This window comes from Lonchura striata, chromosome 6, assembly GCF_050655825.1.
Source record: "Lonchura striata isolate lonStrDom1 chromosome 6, ASM5065582v1, whole genome shotgun sequence".
In the NCBI taxonomy this organism is placed as follows: Eukaryota; Metazoa; Chordata; class Aves; order Passeriformes; family Estrildidae; genus Lonchura; species Lonchura striata.
The window spans coordinates 31,291,669-31,311,116 of record NC_140708.1 but is presented as its reverse complement, the minus strand read 5'-3'; the positions used below and the strand labels follow the sequence as shown (position 1 = coordinate 31,311,116).

General features: G+C 49.3%; 1 protein-coding gene across 1 annotated transcript; it reads right to left on the bottom strand.

The window, feature by feature from the left end:
• Positions 1-7,725: 7,725 nt before the first annotated feature.
• DUSP5 (dual specificity phosphatase 5) lies at positions 7,726-17,549 on the bottom strand. The gene is made up of 4 exons (XM_021526018.3): positions 16,997-17,549; positions 12,742-12,884; positions 11,150-11,369; positions 7,726-9,370 (listed from the first exon to the last, which is right to left on the bottom strand). Exons 1-4 carry the CDS (start codon positions 17,388-17,390, stop codon positions 8,970-8,972), a joined length of 1,158 nt encoding a protein of 385 aa, XP_021381693.3. The 5' UTR covers positions 17,391-17,549; the 3' UTR covers positions 7,726-8,969.
• Positions 17,550-19,448: the final 1,899 nt, after the last annotated feature.

Here is a 19,448-nt window from a genome sequence, read left to right as displayed (position 1 = left end):
ATGAAGGCATTGTGCACAGGGGAGCGAGCGCCGGCAGGTGCCGTGCGCCGGCTCCGGTCACGGGGCGACCTGGATCACATCCTGCCCGAGGGGGGAAAGCGATGCTGTCCTTTGCTGCAGTGCAAAAAAAGCTTTGTTGCATTTGGAAATTTTGTGGAAGAAAGCATTGATCTCTGTTTTTTCTATTTTAAACTCCGGAGAAGGGAAGGGACCTGCACTGAGCTGTTTACGGGGTCAGCTGTGCTGGAGGGCACCCAGAGATGCAACTCCAGACCTGCTTTTGGAAGGATAAACACGAAGGAGAGGTGAATCAGGGACGCTGGATCCCACAGGTCTGTTGCACCCAGTAGCTGCCCTAGCAGTGAGAGTGGCAGCCCACACCATCCCTTGGCTTCAGCAGGGGCTTCCCTGAAGAGAGCCTGGGTTGGCACCAGCTCAAAGGCAGCAGGGCAAGGGGGTGGCTCCTTTCACGGGGCTCTGTGACATTCCTGAGGCCAGCACCTGCCCATCCACCAGTAGGGCTGAGGGACAGCCCACAGAGGACAAGATCAACTGGTTCTCATCAAAATAAATCATAAACAAAGGTAGAAATCTAGAGACTTGTTTAATCTCAAGCTCCAGGTGAAAAGATTGCCAGCTCAGACAACAGTGCAAGACTAGGAAATAGGAAGGTGAATTAAAAGCAGTCAATTTCACCTCCAAAAGTCTCCTAATGTTCAAGCAAGCAGTAAATGCAATCCCGACAGTAGGAGAGCCACACAGACATAAATACATGTTCCCCATCTGCAGGACTGGCTGCTTGCTCTGAAGGAGTGCCTGCAGGAAGGCAGGCACTGATTCTTGCCCTCACACAAGAGGGGATGAGGAACCAAGGAGAGGCGGTGGTGATTGTCTTGGCCCTGGAGGTGTTGCTGGTTTGATGACATAATTGACCAAAGAGATATTTTGCAACTTGTTCCCAGCAGTGGCAGGACAGAGACTGACTGAGGGCCATGGAAATTCCTTGGAGAAATTGGGGGATGGATGCAGAGAAATCTCTGAATGTCTGCACTCAGCACATGTGATGAGCCAGACAGTGGGGCAGAGGCAGAAAGAGCCTGTGTAGGTCTGTGACCCAGACTGCCTCATCTTGGGTCAGCTTTTGCAGTCATTGTGGCCAGTATAAACAAAATTATGTCTGACATAGATGCCAGACTGGATATTTGACTTCCACAGAGCACCCTGAAATTCTGAAAAAAACCTTCTTCCCTTGCCTCTGCTCCTAATTAGCACCCTGGAAGGAGGTGGCTGCAGTAAATTTGTAATTAGGTTAGAACAAAAATAGTTATTTAGGCTGACCACATCCATTCAACACAGTAATACGTATGTAAAGTGATCAGGGCTATACTCCCTCTTTAAGCCATCCATCTACAGCCTTGGGATCCACAAACAAATGTGATTTTTAAACTAGAAACCAAAACGAGCCCCACAAAAAGGCAGCCCCCTTTCTGCAAGGCATTTTCACACTGAGGCAGGTGAGTTGCTGACCTTATGGCATCTGACTGACTTTAACAAGCTGCAGCAACTTCACCTGACACCGGGTGTCCTCCCCTAAGTGTGAAAATTCCCCCTGTGCTTTGAAGATCAAAGGGAAACAAAGATAACTTCCAGTTTTGTCATGGAAACTGAAACCACGGCCCCAGGGACTATCTTGGGCCTCACTCGCCATTAGCGCTCAGCATTTCTCAGGCTCTTCCCAGGCAGAGCCCGGGGACACAGCAGGACATTGTCCTATCACACCCGAGCTGGCAGGCTTCCCCCTCGCAATTTTCACCCTTGGGTCGGGATTACGGGCAACTTTATTATCTTCTCCAGCTCTCCAAGGAAGTGTCTCGCTGTTTATTCTACACGATCTCTTCGAGCCCTGGCCAGCTGTGCCAGCTGCCTCTTCTTGCACCCCCAGCTCCCTCACAGAGGGAGGATGAAGAAGGAAATGAGAAGAGAAACCAAGGTGGGAACACTGTCTGAAGCCTCTTGGCAGCCTCCCGGGCTGTCTGCAGACATTTCCCACGTGTCCTGACAACCTTTCCCCAGGATCCCACAGGCCATAGCACAGAGTATGGCAGTAGCTGGCTATGCAGAACTCTTCTGCTTCCCCTTTCTTCATGGCTGAAGTGTATCCCCACCAGATCTCACAGACAAGCCCAGCAAAATGCCTCGCAGCTGGCTTTAGTAATCAGAATTGCCAGGAGTCACTTTAACACTTAGCACAGGGAAAAACTTACCCTCCTCTTCTCTCCACTGGTGGTCCCTGATCAATTCTCTTGAGCGTATCTATCTGCCTCTGTCATGCTGGCTGCCAGAAAACCAGCTGCTCTTCACAGCTGGATTTACTAAACTGAACCATGTCAATGCTTTAGCACTCAGTAGCACACAGATTTCTTGCCACCCACCCAGGTCTCCCATTGCCTGGCAGGGTGGCTGTAGTGGCTGTCTGAAAGTGCTCCATAATATTTTTTTTTGTTTTTTAACTAAGTAATACATTATATCCTGGGGGAAAAGAACAAAAAACCCACATAAAAAAAAAAATCCCACTACAAACTCTCTTTTCTAATAAGGAACATATGGACTTACAAGCACAGTACAATAAATACATCATGGTAACAAGATTTTGTGCTTAGGGTAGTCTTTGTCATGGGTCTAGTACACATTGCAAACATTTGAATAAAGCTTTATGCATTTCTCAGAATGAGATTGATATCATTATCCCTGATGCAAGACAGGATCCAGAGACATACAGATAAGCCGGTGAGAAACATTTAGAGAGAATTTCAGGTTCACTCTAGCACCAAAATGCTTCTCACATGAGCAAAGCCACATCAGCAAAGTTCTGTTTTACCAACAGAGCAGAAATATCCTCTGCAGAAGTGAGCTGTCCTGTGGAAAACACAGTTTTGCTGCTACAGTCTTTTTCTATATACTCAAGGGACCCATCTGGTCAGCTTGGTTAGTCCAGGTCTCACTCACTTCCTTTATGCTTTTGACAAATGTGGCTGTGCCAGCAGGAGCAGCTGCATCACTTGCCCTGGAAATCCACAGGGAGAGCCCACAACTGCTCCCAGACTGCCTGACCCCTGGGCTCTCTGTGAGCCACAGTAATTACTCAGGGCAATGTGGGCATTGCTGGGGAGACCTCAGGCTGAAAGCACATCCAGGAGATGAGCACAGCTCTGCTCCATCCCTGCTAGAAACCTCTTCACCCTGGCCAGCCACTTGGGGCCCAGTGGATGGAAGTTAATGGTCGTGCTGGAATTCGTGTCAATTGATTTTCCAGTTAACTTGACTTAATGTGATTGGAGGCATTAGAGCAGCAAGGATATACCCATTGCTCCAGTTGAGTCCTGTAGACCTCAAATATAATTTCAATGCAGAAGCAAGTCTTAGCTCCATTTAGAACAAAAGGTTCCTTAAAATAAAGATATAATGGAACGTTTCATCCAGGGCCTGATCCGAATCCCGTTGTGTTCTGGGGCTCTTCTCCCCACCAAAGCAATAGGCTTTGGTTCCGGGCCTGGAGGCAGCTCACAATGTATGGGCAATTTAATAATGAGAGATGACTCACCCACTGTCTGCTTTACAAAGGAATCTCAGAAATGGAGTATCACTGTGACAGAAATAAACCACTATTCACACAAAGACAACCCCCCCAAACCCCCCCCAAAAAAAGAGAGCCCATAAAAATTACATTGTCATGACACATGGGAGACATAAACCTGGTCCAATTAATGCTTACACAAATGTTTAACTTTACTAACATGACTAGTTTAGAAAACCAAATCTGGAAAAATGGTTATGCCAAGGGGGTTTGAAGTTCAAATTGAGCCTTTTATTGGTTTGCCTTTCATTTCTGAGCCTCTAACAGTGCCAGCAGATCAGAAGCCTTTACGTGGTGCATGTTCTGAAATCCTAGTCGTGACTGCAGGTAGCACAGGCTGAGGCTGGGGCAGGATTTATATTAAAGGTCTTTCCCACTTCTCATGCAGTGTGTCTTGTGGGTCCCATGGCTCCCATGACAGCTTGTGTCCTATGTCCTTTCCAGCCTTTCTATCTACCATGGTCACTCCTGATCTCAATTTGCTGCCTTTATGGGTTTGTTTGGTGTCCTGCTAGAATTCCCAGAAGCTACCAGTCACAGCCAGTGACTTTGATAGGCTAGTACATGAAAGGGATATCGAGGGGCCACATTTCTCAATAGCTAGACAAGGCTGGAAGAAGTATTGAGCATTTCAGCTATTGCTGCAGAAGCCATTTGCCTTGGTATCCTTTACATTCCCTGCAAGTGTTCATAGGCAGGGCACATAAGGATGTATCACCACTGCTGATGGAAAGCATGAACGGATTTAGAAAGCTTTACTTAGATGTCAGAGTACCTTGAATTTTGAAGCTGAAATAAAAAGATTTAAATGACCCCAAAGTTTCTAATGCAATGGTAAAGTAGGACTTTACAACTGAGGCCCTGGTGTCAGAACTCCATTTGATTTTCTCTGATGACTCAACCTATTTCACGAGCTATTTTCATATTTCCTATTTAACAAACTTACTCATGTCTCAGTAAAAGCCTATGATGTGATAAAGCCAAGAAACCGTAATGTGTGGTACTGGTAACACCTCCCACGTAAAAAAAAAAATCCTACTTCCATATTTATGTGGCTCTGCAAATTGGTTCCTGCCTTTTTCTCCCCAGAGAGTGAGCTGGCAGTGTGTCTACTCTCCAATTAACATGAAGCTGTAAAAAGTGGAGATGGAGGGTCAAATTCACCATACCTGAGGCCTCACACATTTTTTTTTCCATGTTACAGACACATTTGGACCTTTGACTTTCCTGCAAGGCAAGTGTTGTTTTTAGCATACAAATGACAATGCCTGCAGAATACCTCCTAAAAAAGGAAGCTCCCACGATACGGCAAGAAGCTAAGAAGAGCTGTCTACCTTGTGGTGCTCAGGGACTGGGGATGGGCACCTCAGGACTGACTCCCCATGGAGCAGCTCAATTTGACCTGGGTTTTACTGGCAAGGATGCAATTTCTACCTATTGGAAAGCTCTTTAGGCAGGAAGAAGCTGGAGAAAGCCTGTGCTTTGTAACCAGAATAGACTGCAAATCACACCAGCAAATGTATGGACTAAAAAGACATTTAGGGACACTTAAGGACAACACCCACTCATCCAACTCCACCCTAGATTTCTTCACAATCTGATTTGCAGTGATGTAAAAGATGTATTTTTTTGTGGCAGTTTCTTGAATGCTTGTTTCTCCTGGAGACAGAAAGGAAAGGCAGCATGTGCAGAGCAGAGCCAGAGGCTGAGCAACTGCTCTCATGCTTGCAACATAACTGCTCCTTGCAAGCCTAAAAGCAAGGGACCAAAAACTACATGGCACAAGCCCTGTTCAGTCCTCCAGGATCTGAAACAGGTCCTGAGAGGCACCCAGCTGTCCCTGGACAGCACAAGGGTACTCCATCAGGAGTGTGAATGGGGCGATGTCACCTTCCAGCACAGCTCTGAACTAGTACTTCTATAGGCAACAGAACTTGAAAAATCCTCTTTAACATTTGCTATCATCTTCTCTGAATTCTGGTATCATAATGGATATGCTCTAACTAAACTTTGTCTCAGAGTATACCAGTCCTGCCATCTTTCCCTCATTTTCCTTTTCTGAAGTATGAAAGCATTCTGATAGCAGCCTTCCCCTTGCTGTTATAGCTACCAGGAGTCTCTACCTTCCATCAGACTTTTGTTTTTGAGGCCCCTATTCCTCTGTGAAGCTTAGCTGGCAGAGGGACACAGGCACATTGAACCAGGCAGTTCAGCCTTCCACCCTTCAGTTCTGACATTCCCCACACACCTCCCTGATCTGAGCTTCCATCCTTAGCAATGAGCCACTCAAACCCAAGCTCATTTGGGCTATAAAAGCCTCCTAAATCTTCCATTCTACCGAATCTGGTGAATTTCCTCAGTGCACAAACCACAAAACGTGGGAGGAACTGTTCCTTTCCCCAAGGATGAAGGTACCTATTGGGTGCTGCTGTCTGGAAGCAGAGAACCAGGGACCCTACCCTGCATATATGACTTCAAGCACATTGCCTTTTCCCGGGTAGGTGCTATCCTGATTTGACACACTCACCTTCATATATTAGTGCTCAGATCAGAGATCTCACACTAGCACTGAGGTAGCAGAGCAGGCATCAGCATGAGCATGGGAATACAACCCTCTGGGAGGCAGCATTTGCATGCCACTCTGACTTGGATGCTGGGACTTCCTTTTGCAAGAAGGAGAGGTGAATTGAGCTTCTCCAGCCAAGAAGAGGGGACCCCTGCCCTGAGCAGGAGCACAAACATCAGTGTCCTGTGTCCAGGCATGACAACAACTCCTCTCCAGGCTCCCACAGGGCTGAGGCCTTCTATCCTTGCTGAATCCCAGTCCAGCATCTCCCTCTGCTAACACTGAGTTTAAAGCCCAGAATAAGAGCTCTCTTCCAAACATAAAGGGTGCCCTTCCCTCTCTGGGCCAGTGATCTTTTCCAGCTGTCTTGGTCAAAGTTCCAGGTCAGCAGTCGCTCTGTTAACCCCTTCAGCCCACTGCCTTGTGCCCTGCAAATATTCCATCATTGACTCTGCTGAGGGTTTCAGCTTTCCCATCCTTAAGAAACAAAGCTGGTTGTCTGCCCAGAAGGGTTTAGTGCAGTTTTAATGAGAACTGTTGACTGCTCTGTTTCTGTCCTGGCTGTAGGTCTCAGTACTCTGGACATGGACACTCTCACTAAGCTCAACAGCCTTTCTGCTTGGGTTCTTGTGTGGGCTGAGAGGCAGAAAGCCCTTCCCAGAGTTTCCCAAAGGGGACCAATTAGGTCTTTCAGAAAATTAATTGATAAATCATCTGCCTTACCTTCCTGGCTGCTGGTTCCCATGTTCAGGTTTCCCAGAGCCCAGGCAGGGCTGCTGACACATCCCTCTGACACTGGGTAAGAAATCCAAGGCACATCTCCATTAAGACCTTCTCATCTGTCAGATTTACTTCCCTGGAGACAAGGAGTAACAAGTGGATGCATATATGCACACACGGTCTGCAGCCCAGACATTTGCCATAGATTTTTCAGCTCGATAATTTGGAATTGCAGATCATAAACATGCTGCAGTGATGAGCCAGGAAGAGCCTAGAAAATTCAAGATGTAAAGGAGTACGGAATACATCAGACATGCTGATTCTTCTAATTTTTTTTCATTTAAAAAAGTGAAGATATGAGTGTTACCCAAATGCCCTGGCTCCTGGCACCCAGAGGTGCTGCATGTCACACATAAGCTTTGCTCTAAGGACCAGGGCAAGTAGCATCCCTTGTCATGGGTTGAAAGGAAGTGGAGGCTGTGCCTAGTTCAGATTTTCATCTTCAGCAAGATGGTAAATCTTATATAAAACATGTATGAATCAAAACAGAAGTGCCTGCCTGGCTGCTGGGAAGTGACGCCACCGTGACTCATGTCATTCTGTTTAAAACAATCCTCCCCCTCACCTTCTCCCCTCTGTAGTGATGCACCTTGGTGGCTTTTCAGCACACAGCACAGTGATACTTTCCCATCTCTCCTACCTTCTTACACCACTTTTGCACCATGGTGTTTTTCTCAGGTGACCTCTCCTGCCACCAAGCTCTCCCAAAGTACTCTCGCAGATCACTCCAAGTAAAACAAACAGCTTTCTTTTCCTGGCATTTTTTCCTTTATTATTTTTTACACACCATAAAAACCATTGCAGGTTTTTTTTTTTCACATTCACGAGATCTCCTGGAAATTATTGCCATTTCCCATACATATTACATATTAAAAAATACTAAAAAGGTCAACAGACAGAGACACTCATTCTGAACTCCCTGTGGACACAGAAGCCAACGTGAGCAAGACAAAAATAATTTTTTCTGGACAAAGGCTGACTAGAGGTGACCACACACTCTAAGCAATTCACATAACACTGAAAAAGACCACTTGACCATACACAGTACACAATGGGAACACTTGGGAAAGGATGGAGAAAAAGTTGTTTTGGAGCTGAAAGCTTGTCAGGTCTTTTTGGTGTGAAGTCCAGCAGTTACAGTGTTGTACAGTGTTATCTGATGGGATGTGGATGTGATGAGGATTGTTGAGACATTCAAGTATTTTAGGGCTATTCTTAAATAACAGATGGTAGGGTAATAGCTCAGCAGGGTAGCTGATAGACCTTAAGTCCCTGCTTTACTTAAAAGCACATCCAGTACAAAGGCAAATACAGAAGTACAGGAAATGCCACACCTGAATGGACCCACTGGTCGGGGTTGGTATCCAGTTACACCATGGACAATACCTGACACTTCAGAGGCTGGAGCACAAGAGGGGATGTTCACCTGGTTGTGCAACAGTGTCCTGGAAAAGGTGCTCCCTCTCTCCACTCCAGCCCTTTGCTACCTGAAACATGACACAGGAGAGGGGAGGAGGAAAGCCAGAGAAAGATTTGAACAAATATTCACTCCTGCCACCTCTGTGGTTGCAAAGGTAGTGCTTTTCATTTTGCTTGCTTCCCTGTTGTTGTTGTTTATTGCTAGAAACTTTAAGTAAGGGTCTTTTAAAAAATAAGATTGGAAGGAGATGGGAACTGAGAACATGCTAAATGGATTTCTCATTGTTCCCCAGGAATCTGGAAATACAGTAGTGGGTGCACATTGTGTGGTTAAAACCCTAAAAAAGCACTTTGTATTTTTTAAAAAAAAGAACAATAAAAGTTCAGAAAACCTGCCACGCTTAGACCTCTTGCATCTTACAGTCACAGCATATGGGAAGTATGACCCATGACAACCACTCCATCTCAGAGTAAGCGGATGAAGTTTCTCTATTGCACATTCATGAAATGTTCTTGTTGGGGATCACAGTTTGGATCGGGACCACACCAGCTCCAGGCTCCCCACGGTGCTCAGCAGGACGAAGATGCTGTCATTGGGCTGAGCTTCAGCTGGTGGACAGGAGAGTGGATGGGCACAGAACTCAACACTGAGGTAGGAAAGGCAAAGCATGAGCCCTCAAAGTTTTTGCCTAAAGTCAGTTCCTCTGCAAAGAAAGATGCAGCTTCTCTCTTGCACGAGGTGACAGGGGGGCTGGGGGTAGAAGACAAGATCTCTGACTCATATTGCAGCAACTGGCCCATGAAACCGAAGTTTGGCGAGACCAGGCTCCGGCGCTGCTTGATGTAATCGAAGGCTTCGTCCAGGCGCAGCTTCTTTGTCTTCATGAGATAGGCCATGCAGATGGTGGGGGAGCGTGAGATCCCCGCCTCGCAGTGCACCAGGATCTTGCCGCCCGCTCGCCTGACGTAATCTGGGGGGAAAAGCCATTGCAGACATCAGCTGCTGTCGGGCATGGAGAGGACACTGGGACACAGCCAGTGCTGGGGGACACAGCCAGGCTACCAGCAAAGAGAAGCTTGCTTTTCTGTTGGGTGCTAGGCTGACATGGAGATTGAAAGACAAGGAGGACAAAACCCAGCTTGTGACAGACCTGAGCATGGTTACAGAATCTGTGGATCTTGATTTGGTTCTTTTTGCACTTTCTGGGCCATCCCTGTCTCCTTCCTTGTGCCTACTTCTCTTTTGGAAAAGCTGACATCCAAGAACACTGTGATGCAGGCAATGCTGTAGCTGCATTTTTCCGCCTGCAGCTCAAAATGTTGTGTAAAGCTAAGCCTGGCCAGCCCTCCCACTACCTGGTCACTCAAAAACTGCTGGGGCTGCCATTATCTTTGCTAGAAAAACAGGATTTTTCTTCAAAATCCTAACTCCCTGCTTGGCCAGTTGGCAGCAAACAGCAGTACCAGGAGGTACCCTTGGGTGGAGAGGCTAAGCTCAGTCCCTGGGGCCTCACCACAAAGCACACAGGCACTGGTAGGCAGCTGCTAATTATAGCCTGGTTAAAGGATGCTTGGACTTAAGTCAGGATATAAAAGGCTTATGCAAAGCACCCATTTTACACAACAGGAGCCACTGTGGTTACTCACACAACACAATGATTGTTATTAAAGAGAATGCGCTTAAAATAAGCCCTTTCCATACAAAAACACTGTTCAAAAAATAGACTGGTTTCTGCTCTATTGCCTTGAGCAACATGTTCAATTTTCAATGTATGGATAACTATGAGTGTAGTGCCCAGGGAAACACACAGAGCTGAGGAAGTTATCATTTGCCTGCCTTCAATTGTCTGCCAGGGTACTGCCACCACGACCAGTTATATTTAGCTACTGCACGAAATAAGGAAGACATGGATTTGAGTCATCCCCAGCATCTACACTACATGCCCAATTTTAAAAGAAAGTGAAAATTAAAGTTGTCCTTGAAATCTGGGAAATTTCTAAGTGACTTGACAGCCATCAGAAGGGGTTGAGGATCGGACAGAAAGGTGCCATAAATTATTATTTCCCTGAAAGGTGTGAGATGTCCAGAAAGGGGAAGGACCCTCAGGTCAGGTTTTTGTAATTCTGCCTGCACTGTTGAAGGACTCAAACTCAGGTGAGCAATGAGTCCAGTGAGCTTGTAACTGTGTTTCATTCTCTTTCTCTCTTGAATACTCCTGGAGAGCAACAGTACCAATTTCAACACGATCTCCACCCAGGCTAAAGCTTCTCCACCCCACAAAACCATGTTGTGCTCCTCGGGGAGAATCCTCTCCTGTGCTCCCTGACACAGCTCGTGTTCACTCACCCACTCAGCCAAACACGGAGGATTTGAAATGGAACAGTACAATCTTTTCTAAAGGCCACCTCATTTTGTTGCATTAGGGTATTTGATTAAAGGGTGAGATACAAGTATGATCAAAAGGAGGAATGTAAAGAGCTCTCTGATAAGAGAGGACAATGGATTTCTAAGACTCCACCTTTGGCTATCTCAGCACAGTAAGGCAGGCAGTGATCTGACTCTGCTTCATCTGGTTGTTACTGACTCTAGCATGCAAGTCCAACGGACTGGGTTTTTTCCCTTCACAAAATTCAGTAGACTGCAATGTGTATTTTATTTTGAAATTAATTAAATGTATTTTTAATTGACTTTACAATTTAAATGAGTTTAAAATACATAAAGATCTAAAAAATTATTCATTTGTACCTACCAATGAAGTCTATGGCTTCCTGGAAGTGAGAGCTGATGTCTGCTGTGTGGCTGTCCTCCACTGGGATCCACTTGTAGCAATACTGGTCTTTGAAAGACTCTGAGCTTTTCCTGGAGACATTTAGCAGGGCTGTGATGTGCAGGTTAGCGAGAAACTCGCACTTGGAAGCATGATAGGCACTACCAAGGTAGAGAAAAGGCAGGATTTCAACTGGACCACCCTGGAAGTGAAGGAATGGAAACATGTAATTCTTTTTTCAAAAGTCCTGAGACCCAAGACCTCCCAGGGGAGCCCATGTGGGTGCCTGCTCCCTCCCTGTTTCACTTTTTTGGACCCCAGTGCTGCTGGCCAATGAATCAGTGGAAAAAGCCCATGCAGGAGAAATGTTTTCGTTTTCTTGTCCACATCTGCAAGGTACAAAGTCAGAGCCAGCCTACTTATGTGCAGGATGTTTGTGGGTTTCTTTAAAGTGCTACCCCTTGCAGCACACCCAAAGTGCTTTCATAGGTGGTGCCCATTCCCACTGAGGTTTTACCAAAATGGGGCATGGCAGGGAGCCACATCCAGCAGGGATGAAGATTAGGACATAGGAAGAGGCTGCTTTGGGTCAGCCAGGACTTTGCCCCTCCGGTCACATCTCCAAAAGTGAAACAAAGCAAAAAAACTGGACATAGGCTCCCCATCCGCCTTCACCCCACACCTCTCTGGAGCACAGCAGCTCCTGCATCACCCACTCTGAGACGTCAGCTCAGTTCTTCCTTCCTTCCTCAGCACAATCAAAGACTGGATGACGAGATGGTGAAAGGAAAGCCACCATCTGACACGGCTTTCTGAGCTGGCAGGTAACTTTCCATGATGCACAGGAGCTGCTGCCACCCCCCAGCTGCTGCAAGAAACTGCCTTTCCACTGCCCCTGAACTGCCCACACGGTGGGTTCCCATGCATCAGGGACAGGTGGCAGCCAGCCAAGGTGGCAGGGGGACGCCTGGTGTAGGAGGTACTCCCTGGGGAGCACAGAGGCATCACAGGGACTCCCCTGAGCAGCAGGAAATGCACACACGCACGCCCTGGCGGAAGCGGCCTGACCGCAGGGTGACATCTTGGAGCACACATCATCCCCGGGCTGGGTGGGCACACGGTGATTTCCTCTGTGGAAACCCCACTTCCCCAGTCCCATGGTGGGTCTCATTTCTCAGAGGCGCTGGCCCCTTGCCAGCCTCAAACTCCTCCCGAGATCTCAGAGGAGTCATGGGCAAAATGTGCTCCATTGTCTGCTGGAAAAGTGACACTCCTGGCCGCCTCTCCCCTGCCCATTCTCAGTCTCCTCTGGAGGAGTGAGCTGCTGACAGCTCATGCTGCTTGGGTGTGTGATAAGAGAATTCTTAAATACAGTTTTGGGGGCTAGAATACAGTGTTTTGCCTCCTTCTGCCTAATTTTCAAGCCAGGTGGAGATGATGCTGACCAGCCACAACTTAGTCACTGTCCACGGCAGCACCAGGCCCACTGACACCCTGGCAGCCTCCAACAGAGCCTGGTGGCAGTAGGGAGAATTCCCAAGGGGAGGGTCACCCACCACAGCTGTGACACACACCTGGTCATAAGCAGGTTTGTGGTTGGCACTCTGCTTCTCACAGTGGCTGGCAAGGTTCCTCTCTGCTTCTGTCCTCTCTGGGGAAATGAGTTTTCCATTCACGCAGCACTCAGGATACTGAGAGTTAAAGGTTTCATATCCCCCTAGGGAAACAACAAAAAGAAGCACATATGAATATTTGCCCTCCCAAGGACTGGTTTAATTCAAGTGAAGAACAAACAAAGCTCCAGTGCTTGCAATTCAGTGGGACAGCAGTGCCCAGCAATGAGCTCCAGGGGAGTGGAAATGAAGGATAGTGCTCCTCTGGCAAATGGATTTGCTTAAAAGACTTTGGGCACCCAAAGAGAAACCTCTGATACCATTGACAATTATTAACTTGCCAAAACCCAGTGAATTCAGATTAAAGCTGTTAGCAAATGTAATTCTGTTGAGTCTAGCAACCATTAACTCCTGTACAGTGGAGACTAAACTCCCTCCCCCCAGGTTTTATACATGACTACTAATTCCAGCATTTGAGGCAGAGATTTCTGTACTCAGGATCACCTTTTCTAAACCTGTCATTAATATATTCTCTATGACAACACACAAAATATTTATTTGCATTTTTAAATGGACACAAACACAAGAGGGGGATGCTTGCATGTCTCTCATTAATCACCACAATGCATGAAGACAGTGAAGTAATGAAGATGGTCCCACTGAAACCAATCTATTAAATAACAGCTATAAAACTTAATGAAATCCTGCGACAGCATTTGACAACTGAATAGCCCCACATGAGCTATTCTGCACGGTTAAGTACTGCATTAATTTCATTCAGTGTGCTGCTAATGAAAAGGAATTAATCCTCTTATTACATTGTTACTCAAAGTTTGTCATCAGCTAAATTGTTGCCTGTTTCCAGGCTGGGAATATTCTGCATTCAGGTACCAAAAAGTACCTGAATAAGTCAGGTAGCAGAAGGAGCCTGGACACGTCAGCAGTGTGCCACATGTGTGCCACCTGTGCTTTCTCAGGGCAGAAATGAATGGCTCCTGAGCAGCTACGTTCAATTACCCTTCAGTGTGGCCCTCAAGTAAACAAGGCTTGGAAGGCAAAGTCTCCCGTTTGTGATTCATTCACCTGCAACTGTTTCACCCTGATAAGCTGTGTCGGGGTGGGTGGATTTTGAAACAAGGGAAGCGCTGAGGATCAGAGCAGCGCAGGACCCCCGCCGGCCTCACTGCCAGGGCTGCCTGGTACAGCCACCTCTGACAGTTCAGCCCTGCAATGCCGCTGTCTCATCTGTTTGCAATGTTTGAGCAGTTGCGTGCTCAAATTCATGACGTGTTGCTGTCGCCCACTCATTGCTGCCGTGGGGTCCTCATGTTGCAAGTAGCCAGAACGATCCAAAGCCCAGTGAATGTGATGAAAGTCTGCTTTCTATAACAGAGGGCAGGAGAGTGACTTTACAGCAAACAGACACTCAGCACCTGCACCTTTCCTCCTACCCCCAGCCACATTCTGCCAGCTCATCCCAGAGCTCACAGCATGAGGCAGTGGTCCAAGCAGTCAAGTGACCCTGGAGACCATGCTGGTGGTGGGAGGTGTTTGATAAAATGATATCTGCAACAACTGGGTTGAAAGAATTATATCCCTAGCAACTCACAGTGTGAAAAAACAACAGATACAAGAAGCTCTACAGAATTCCTTGATCTCCAACTGCCCTTCATGGGGTGAACTTTTAAATCCTCTTGTTTTGCATAGCTGACCTTATCTTCCCCTAACCCCCCAGTCCTTGCCATTGAATAGGAAAAGTATGTCCAGTTTATATAAATAGCCATGATCCCCGTTTATGCCCTATGTTGCTGTTTTTACACTTGAACACAGAAATCTGCCCAAGCCAAATGTGCATGTGTGTTTGAGCAGACATGTATGTCTCTTGAGGCAGCTCACACACGCAGCTGGTGAATGGTTAACTACAAGCCTTGGGGATCAGGATATTTGCAGGCCATTCTTACAGTGAGTCATCTGCTCATCCCATCCTCCAGCAATCTCCTCTCTTCCCCCTCCCCACTCAACCTATCTTCCCTGAGGTCATTTCTGCAAATACTGCTCATCATGGAGAGCTGAGCTGCACTTCCCTTTTAATCGATAAGTAATAGAATCATTATCAGCGCCAAGGGAGGATCTGTTATTTTATCTTTTTTTTTCCCCTGACACACTACCACTCTCACCATGCTGGGGCTGAGCTCACCCAGAGTGAAACTGCACCTACACAGATGAAAGATATGACCCTGCAAGCCAGAAAGCAAGGAGGGAACAGGCATGCAATGGTTCAGTTCCAGCTGCTCTCTCTGGGACCAGATCCTCAGCATCTTGATGACCTGGTGGTCTTGATGACCTCCTCATATCTTATTGCCACGAGACCCCCTTAGCACTTAAGTAGCCAGCACCTCTTCAAAGTTCTCCATGCCTAGGGAGAGCAGGAATGTAAGAGGAAATGTCAAGGAGGGTTTTTCCTGGTGGTTTTACAGCCAATTATTTGCAAAGCTGGTTGCAGATTCCTCTAAAAGACCCTTTCTCCTGATCAGAACAAAGTGTTCCAGGGTGATTTATATCCCCACTGTGCCAAGGATCTTCCCCCAGGCCACAACAGCTTCCTGGGGGTCTGTGGCCCCAGTGAATCACCAGTGCTGCCCACTGAGTCATGGGCCTGAACCTGCAGCCCGAAGCACTTCCAGAAAAGCAAAAGGAAACTGCATCAGGAAAAGCAGGAAACCTTCTCATACACTGAGAGGAAATGTCTTTAGCCTCAAATCAACAGGCTTTCAAGATAAGACACTTCACAACTCACAAGATGTACAGAGCAGAGCCTACACTAACCTCTCACTCCGAATAAACTGCCCACAGCCACAGTCACCACTTCAAAGTCTGGGGCTGGTACATGAAGTAAAAAGGACGATCGTGTGGCCAAAAAAGTTTGAGAGTCAGCAGAGCTTAATTTGGCCCCTAGTTTACCACAGACTTCCCACCATGACCCTGAAGATATTTCTTCATCTCTAGTTTAGTGTAGTCCCTAGGGATTTGAATGACACAGTGCCAGTATCTCTACCCTCCAGCAGCAGAATTTGTGCTTTTGGGTGGCTGTCAGATCCAGCAAAGGCTGATGGTGGCTGGACAGAACCAGGGTGGTGGCAAACAGCCGGGGAGCATCCTCCTTTCTCAGTACCAGGCAACACCTGGGCTGAAGATGCCTCTGCCCAAGAGGACATTACAGAAGGCTAAAACTGGGTACCTCAGGTCAAAAACTAGTGATAAAAAACTTATTAAAAGTGAATTAACCCTGGCCCTTTAGAACACAGGGGCAGGCTTTATTCAAGAAACATCGCGTGGCTTTCCGCTCCCTTTTATGGCCTCATGCTGTGGCAAGGGGTTCTTCGGGAGCTCCTTCCCCGGCGTGGTGCCGCTGCGGGGCTTCGGGCGGGAGCGGCCCCGCCCGGGCACGGCCCCGCTCCCGGCGCGGGTGGGAGCTGCGCTGAGGAAACCGAGAGGGCCGAAGGACAAAGGAGCTGCCAGAAGTGGGGGGAGGCAGGGGCGGAAGGACAGGGAAAGAGAGGGCCGCTACGCCCGCTATGCTATTTATCGTTTTATTAGCCTGGGTTACGCGTAAGGAAAACAAAGAACCGCAATCGAAGGGCTGTAATACACGTGAGGTATTTCTGTCTCCCGACGAGCCCCGGAGTTTCGCCTCTAGGTTTCCCCTGCCAGCATCCCGATGTGCCCGATGGAGAGAGACCTCTCTGCCCTCGGTGGAGGGGCGGGCATCGGTCCCAGAGTTTCGGGCGCCCAGCACGGGCGTCCGTGTGTCACCGGGCGGAGAGCGAGTAGCGGTGGCCTCGTCTCTCCTCATATCCGCAGGGCTGATTTTGTTTCCCACGCAGCGCCGATGTGTCTCCCCCTTTGATAATCTGCAACTTTTGCTGTTCTTTACTGATATTCTCTGCTTTCCCCCCGGCCTCTTAAACGCGTGGCGGGGGTGAGCGGAAAGGCATTTCGGCTCAGCCCGCAGAGTCTATCCGGGATTTATTTCCAGTAGGTGGAAAAGAAACAAAATCCCGGCGTTACCTCCCCGCCCTCCACCAATAATCAGGTTCACTGCAGGGCGAAGGAGAGGGAACGGGAGCACCTCGGGGCGGCCGCCGCCAACCAGGGGAGTTTTGAGGCTCGGCCGCGCCGCTGTCCCCCAGCCCCTGTGGCCCGGGTCCCCTCTCACCTTTCAGGAAGCAGACCCTGGCCCCGGCCTCCGGCAGGCTGGAGAGCAGGGCGTTGAGGACGATCTGGGCTGTGCTGTCCTTCCTCAGCTTCTGCCAGTGGCCCGTGTCCTGGTCCAGCACCACCACGGCCGCCAGGCGGGCGGCCCCCGCCGCCCCCTCGGCGCCCGGCAGCAGCCGGGCTCGGGCCGCCGCGTCGGGCACCACGAAGTGCAGCGGCACGGCCCCGCCGCGGGCCCGCCGCATCACCACCGAGTTGAGGTTGACGTTGAGCGAGCCGCGGAGGCAGGAGGCCGAGTAGGACAGGTAGGGCCGGCAGTCCAGCACCAGGCAGCGGGAGGGCTCCTTCCGCAGCAGCTTCCGCAGCTGGCGGCAGTCGAGGGACGTGACTTTCATGCCGGCCGAGGGTCGCGCCCCGCCGCAGCCGGGGCAGGAGCGGGGAAAGCGGCAGGAGGGTGCCCGGTGCTGGCGCGGAGCCGGCGGCGGTGGGACGGGAGGGAGGGACGGAGACACCGCGGGGCCGCACCGAGCCCGGGCAGGGAATCCCGGCCGGCGCCGCCGGGCATTTATATGAATGGGAGGCCGGGCCGTGACGACGCTGCCCATATTAGGGGAGTGACGCGCCCGCCTCCCAAACATGGACATCCCCGCCCCGCGCGCCGCCCCCTGGCGGGGATCCCCTCCCTCCCTAGCGGCGGTAGGTCAGCATCGGAGGCAGAGGAAGCTGAAAAACGCTGCAAAAATTCTCCACTCATCGGCTGGGGCTCATCCCGACATCATCCCCACCCCCTGCCCAGAGCGTCAGGAGACTAGGGAAGCGTGCCGGGGAACGGAGGACAAGGGAGGGAGAGAGAGAGACGCGGAGGAAGGAAGGAAGGAAAGAAGGAAGGGCAGCGCTGGGGCAGGCTTCTCACACCAGGTTGCAAATGGAATTTCAGTTCCCTTTATTCCCCCCTCACTGTGTATACTCACGCCCAGAAAAGCCTGAGCCCAGGCAGACCTGCCTGCGAGAGCTCTGCTGCTCTCGGGATGGGCGATGCCCTAGATCCCCTCGGAAAGAGATGGGTCCCCTGCTTAGGCCACGGTTTGCATTAAGGCAGCTTCAACAACCGAGTGATCAACAAGAACTGCCTGGGGAACAACCCCGAGGATGCTGTTACTTAGCCCAAGGTTTACAACCTAAGGAACAACAACTAGTGGACTGAGACAAAGCAAGACGTGCCATTTCTGCAAGATCTGTGAATACTCTGAAGCAATGGGGACGGGGATGAGAGGGCCACTTGCAATACAAAAATTGCTGGTATGGCTGTTTGACTGGAGGGTCCCTTTCCCCGTGGCTGCAAGATTGTGTCTCAAGGACTTGCAAGACTTACACCACACACTGCTGACTGTGCCTGTGTCCAGAAGTCATGACACTAAGACACACAGGAATTAGGAAATTTGACACTTGCCCTTTCATTGTAGATAGTTTTGTAAAGGCACCAAAATGATGAGTGGAAATTCCTAGAAGAAGTTAAGCAAAGGGATGAACTCCAGTCAAGCTCATTGGAGCCCAGGTAGATGACAGTGGAGCTATCTAAGAGCAGGGTGTCATTTATTCTGATGGTGCCCTGAAAGAATGCTCACCTCAACAGCAGGCAGGAAGTGCCATCCCTGCCTCAAATTGCCTGCAGCTGAAACAGAGAAGCATGAAAGAGACTGTGGAAAGACAACGTTCAAGCTGATTGAAAGAATGGCAACTACTGGTTTTGAAGCAACTCCTCCTCCTCTTCCTCTTTCAATTCCCCTACAGTCCTCCCATCTGGCTCCTCTCTACCTGACCCCCCCTCACTCCCCTCCTCTGAGTCAGCCAGGGTATGAGATGGAACAAAAATAGAAGTAGCTTGTGGGTAGGGGCAGATGTTCACAGCGCATCTCAGCGTGGGTGTTGTCTTCACCTGGCCACTGCCATCACGGCAGCCTGGCTCCTTCCCTTGCCCTGCACCCACCCTGGGAGGCAGCTGGGCATCGTCAGAGCCACATGGCTGGGTGAGACCCAGTGCCAGCACGGTTCCTGTCAGAACTGGATCACTACAGCTCTGCCAAAAGCCTTCACATGGACTACATGGGAAATCTGGCATAGGCAGGGGTGCTGTGACCTAGTCCCGCTCACACAGGAAACCTCCCCACCACCTGAACACAACCTGCCTTTCCTGCCTCTCAGCCCCCAGCTTCAGGGGCCACTGTTTCCTCTCTGACAAGCAGCCTGCTTCCCTTGGGGCTCAGACCCCATAGCAGCTCAGCTGGCAAACTGGTCCCAGTGGGGCATAGGGAGGGGAAGAAGTGCTGTGAGCAGATGCTGGCGCGCTCCTCCCTCCTGAGAGGAAGGAGGGGGCCAGCATAGTCACAATATCATTTCCTCTCAGGAAACCCAACTGAAATGTGGAGGGGTGAGAAAAAGAGCTTTTTCTCCCT

Excerpts from the sequence above, each read along its gene's own strand:
- DUSP5 (XM_021526018.3), bottom strand. The coding sequence starts at position 17,390 with ATGAAAGTCACGTCCCTCGACTGCCGCCAGCTGCGGAAGCTGCTGCGG. Across the intron at positions 12,885-16,996 it reads CAGGGTCTGCTTCCTGAAAG|GGGGATATGAAACCTTTAAC; the intron begins GTGAGAGGGGAC and ends TTGTTTCCCTAG. Across the intron at positions 11,370-12,741 it reads ACAAACCTGCTTATGACCAG|GGTGGTCCAGTTGAAATCCT; the intron begins GTGTGTGTCACA and ends CTTCACTTCCAG.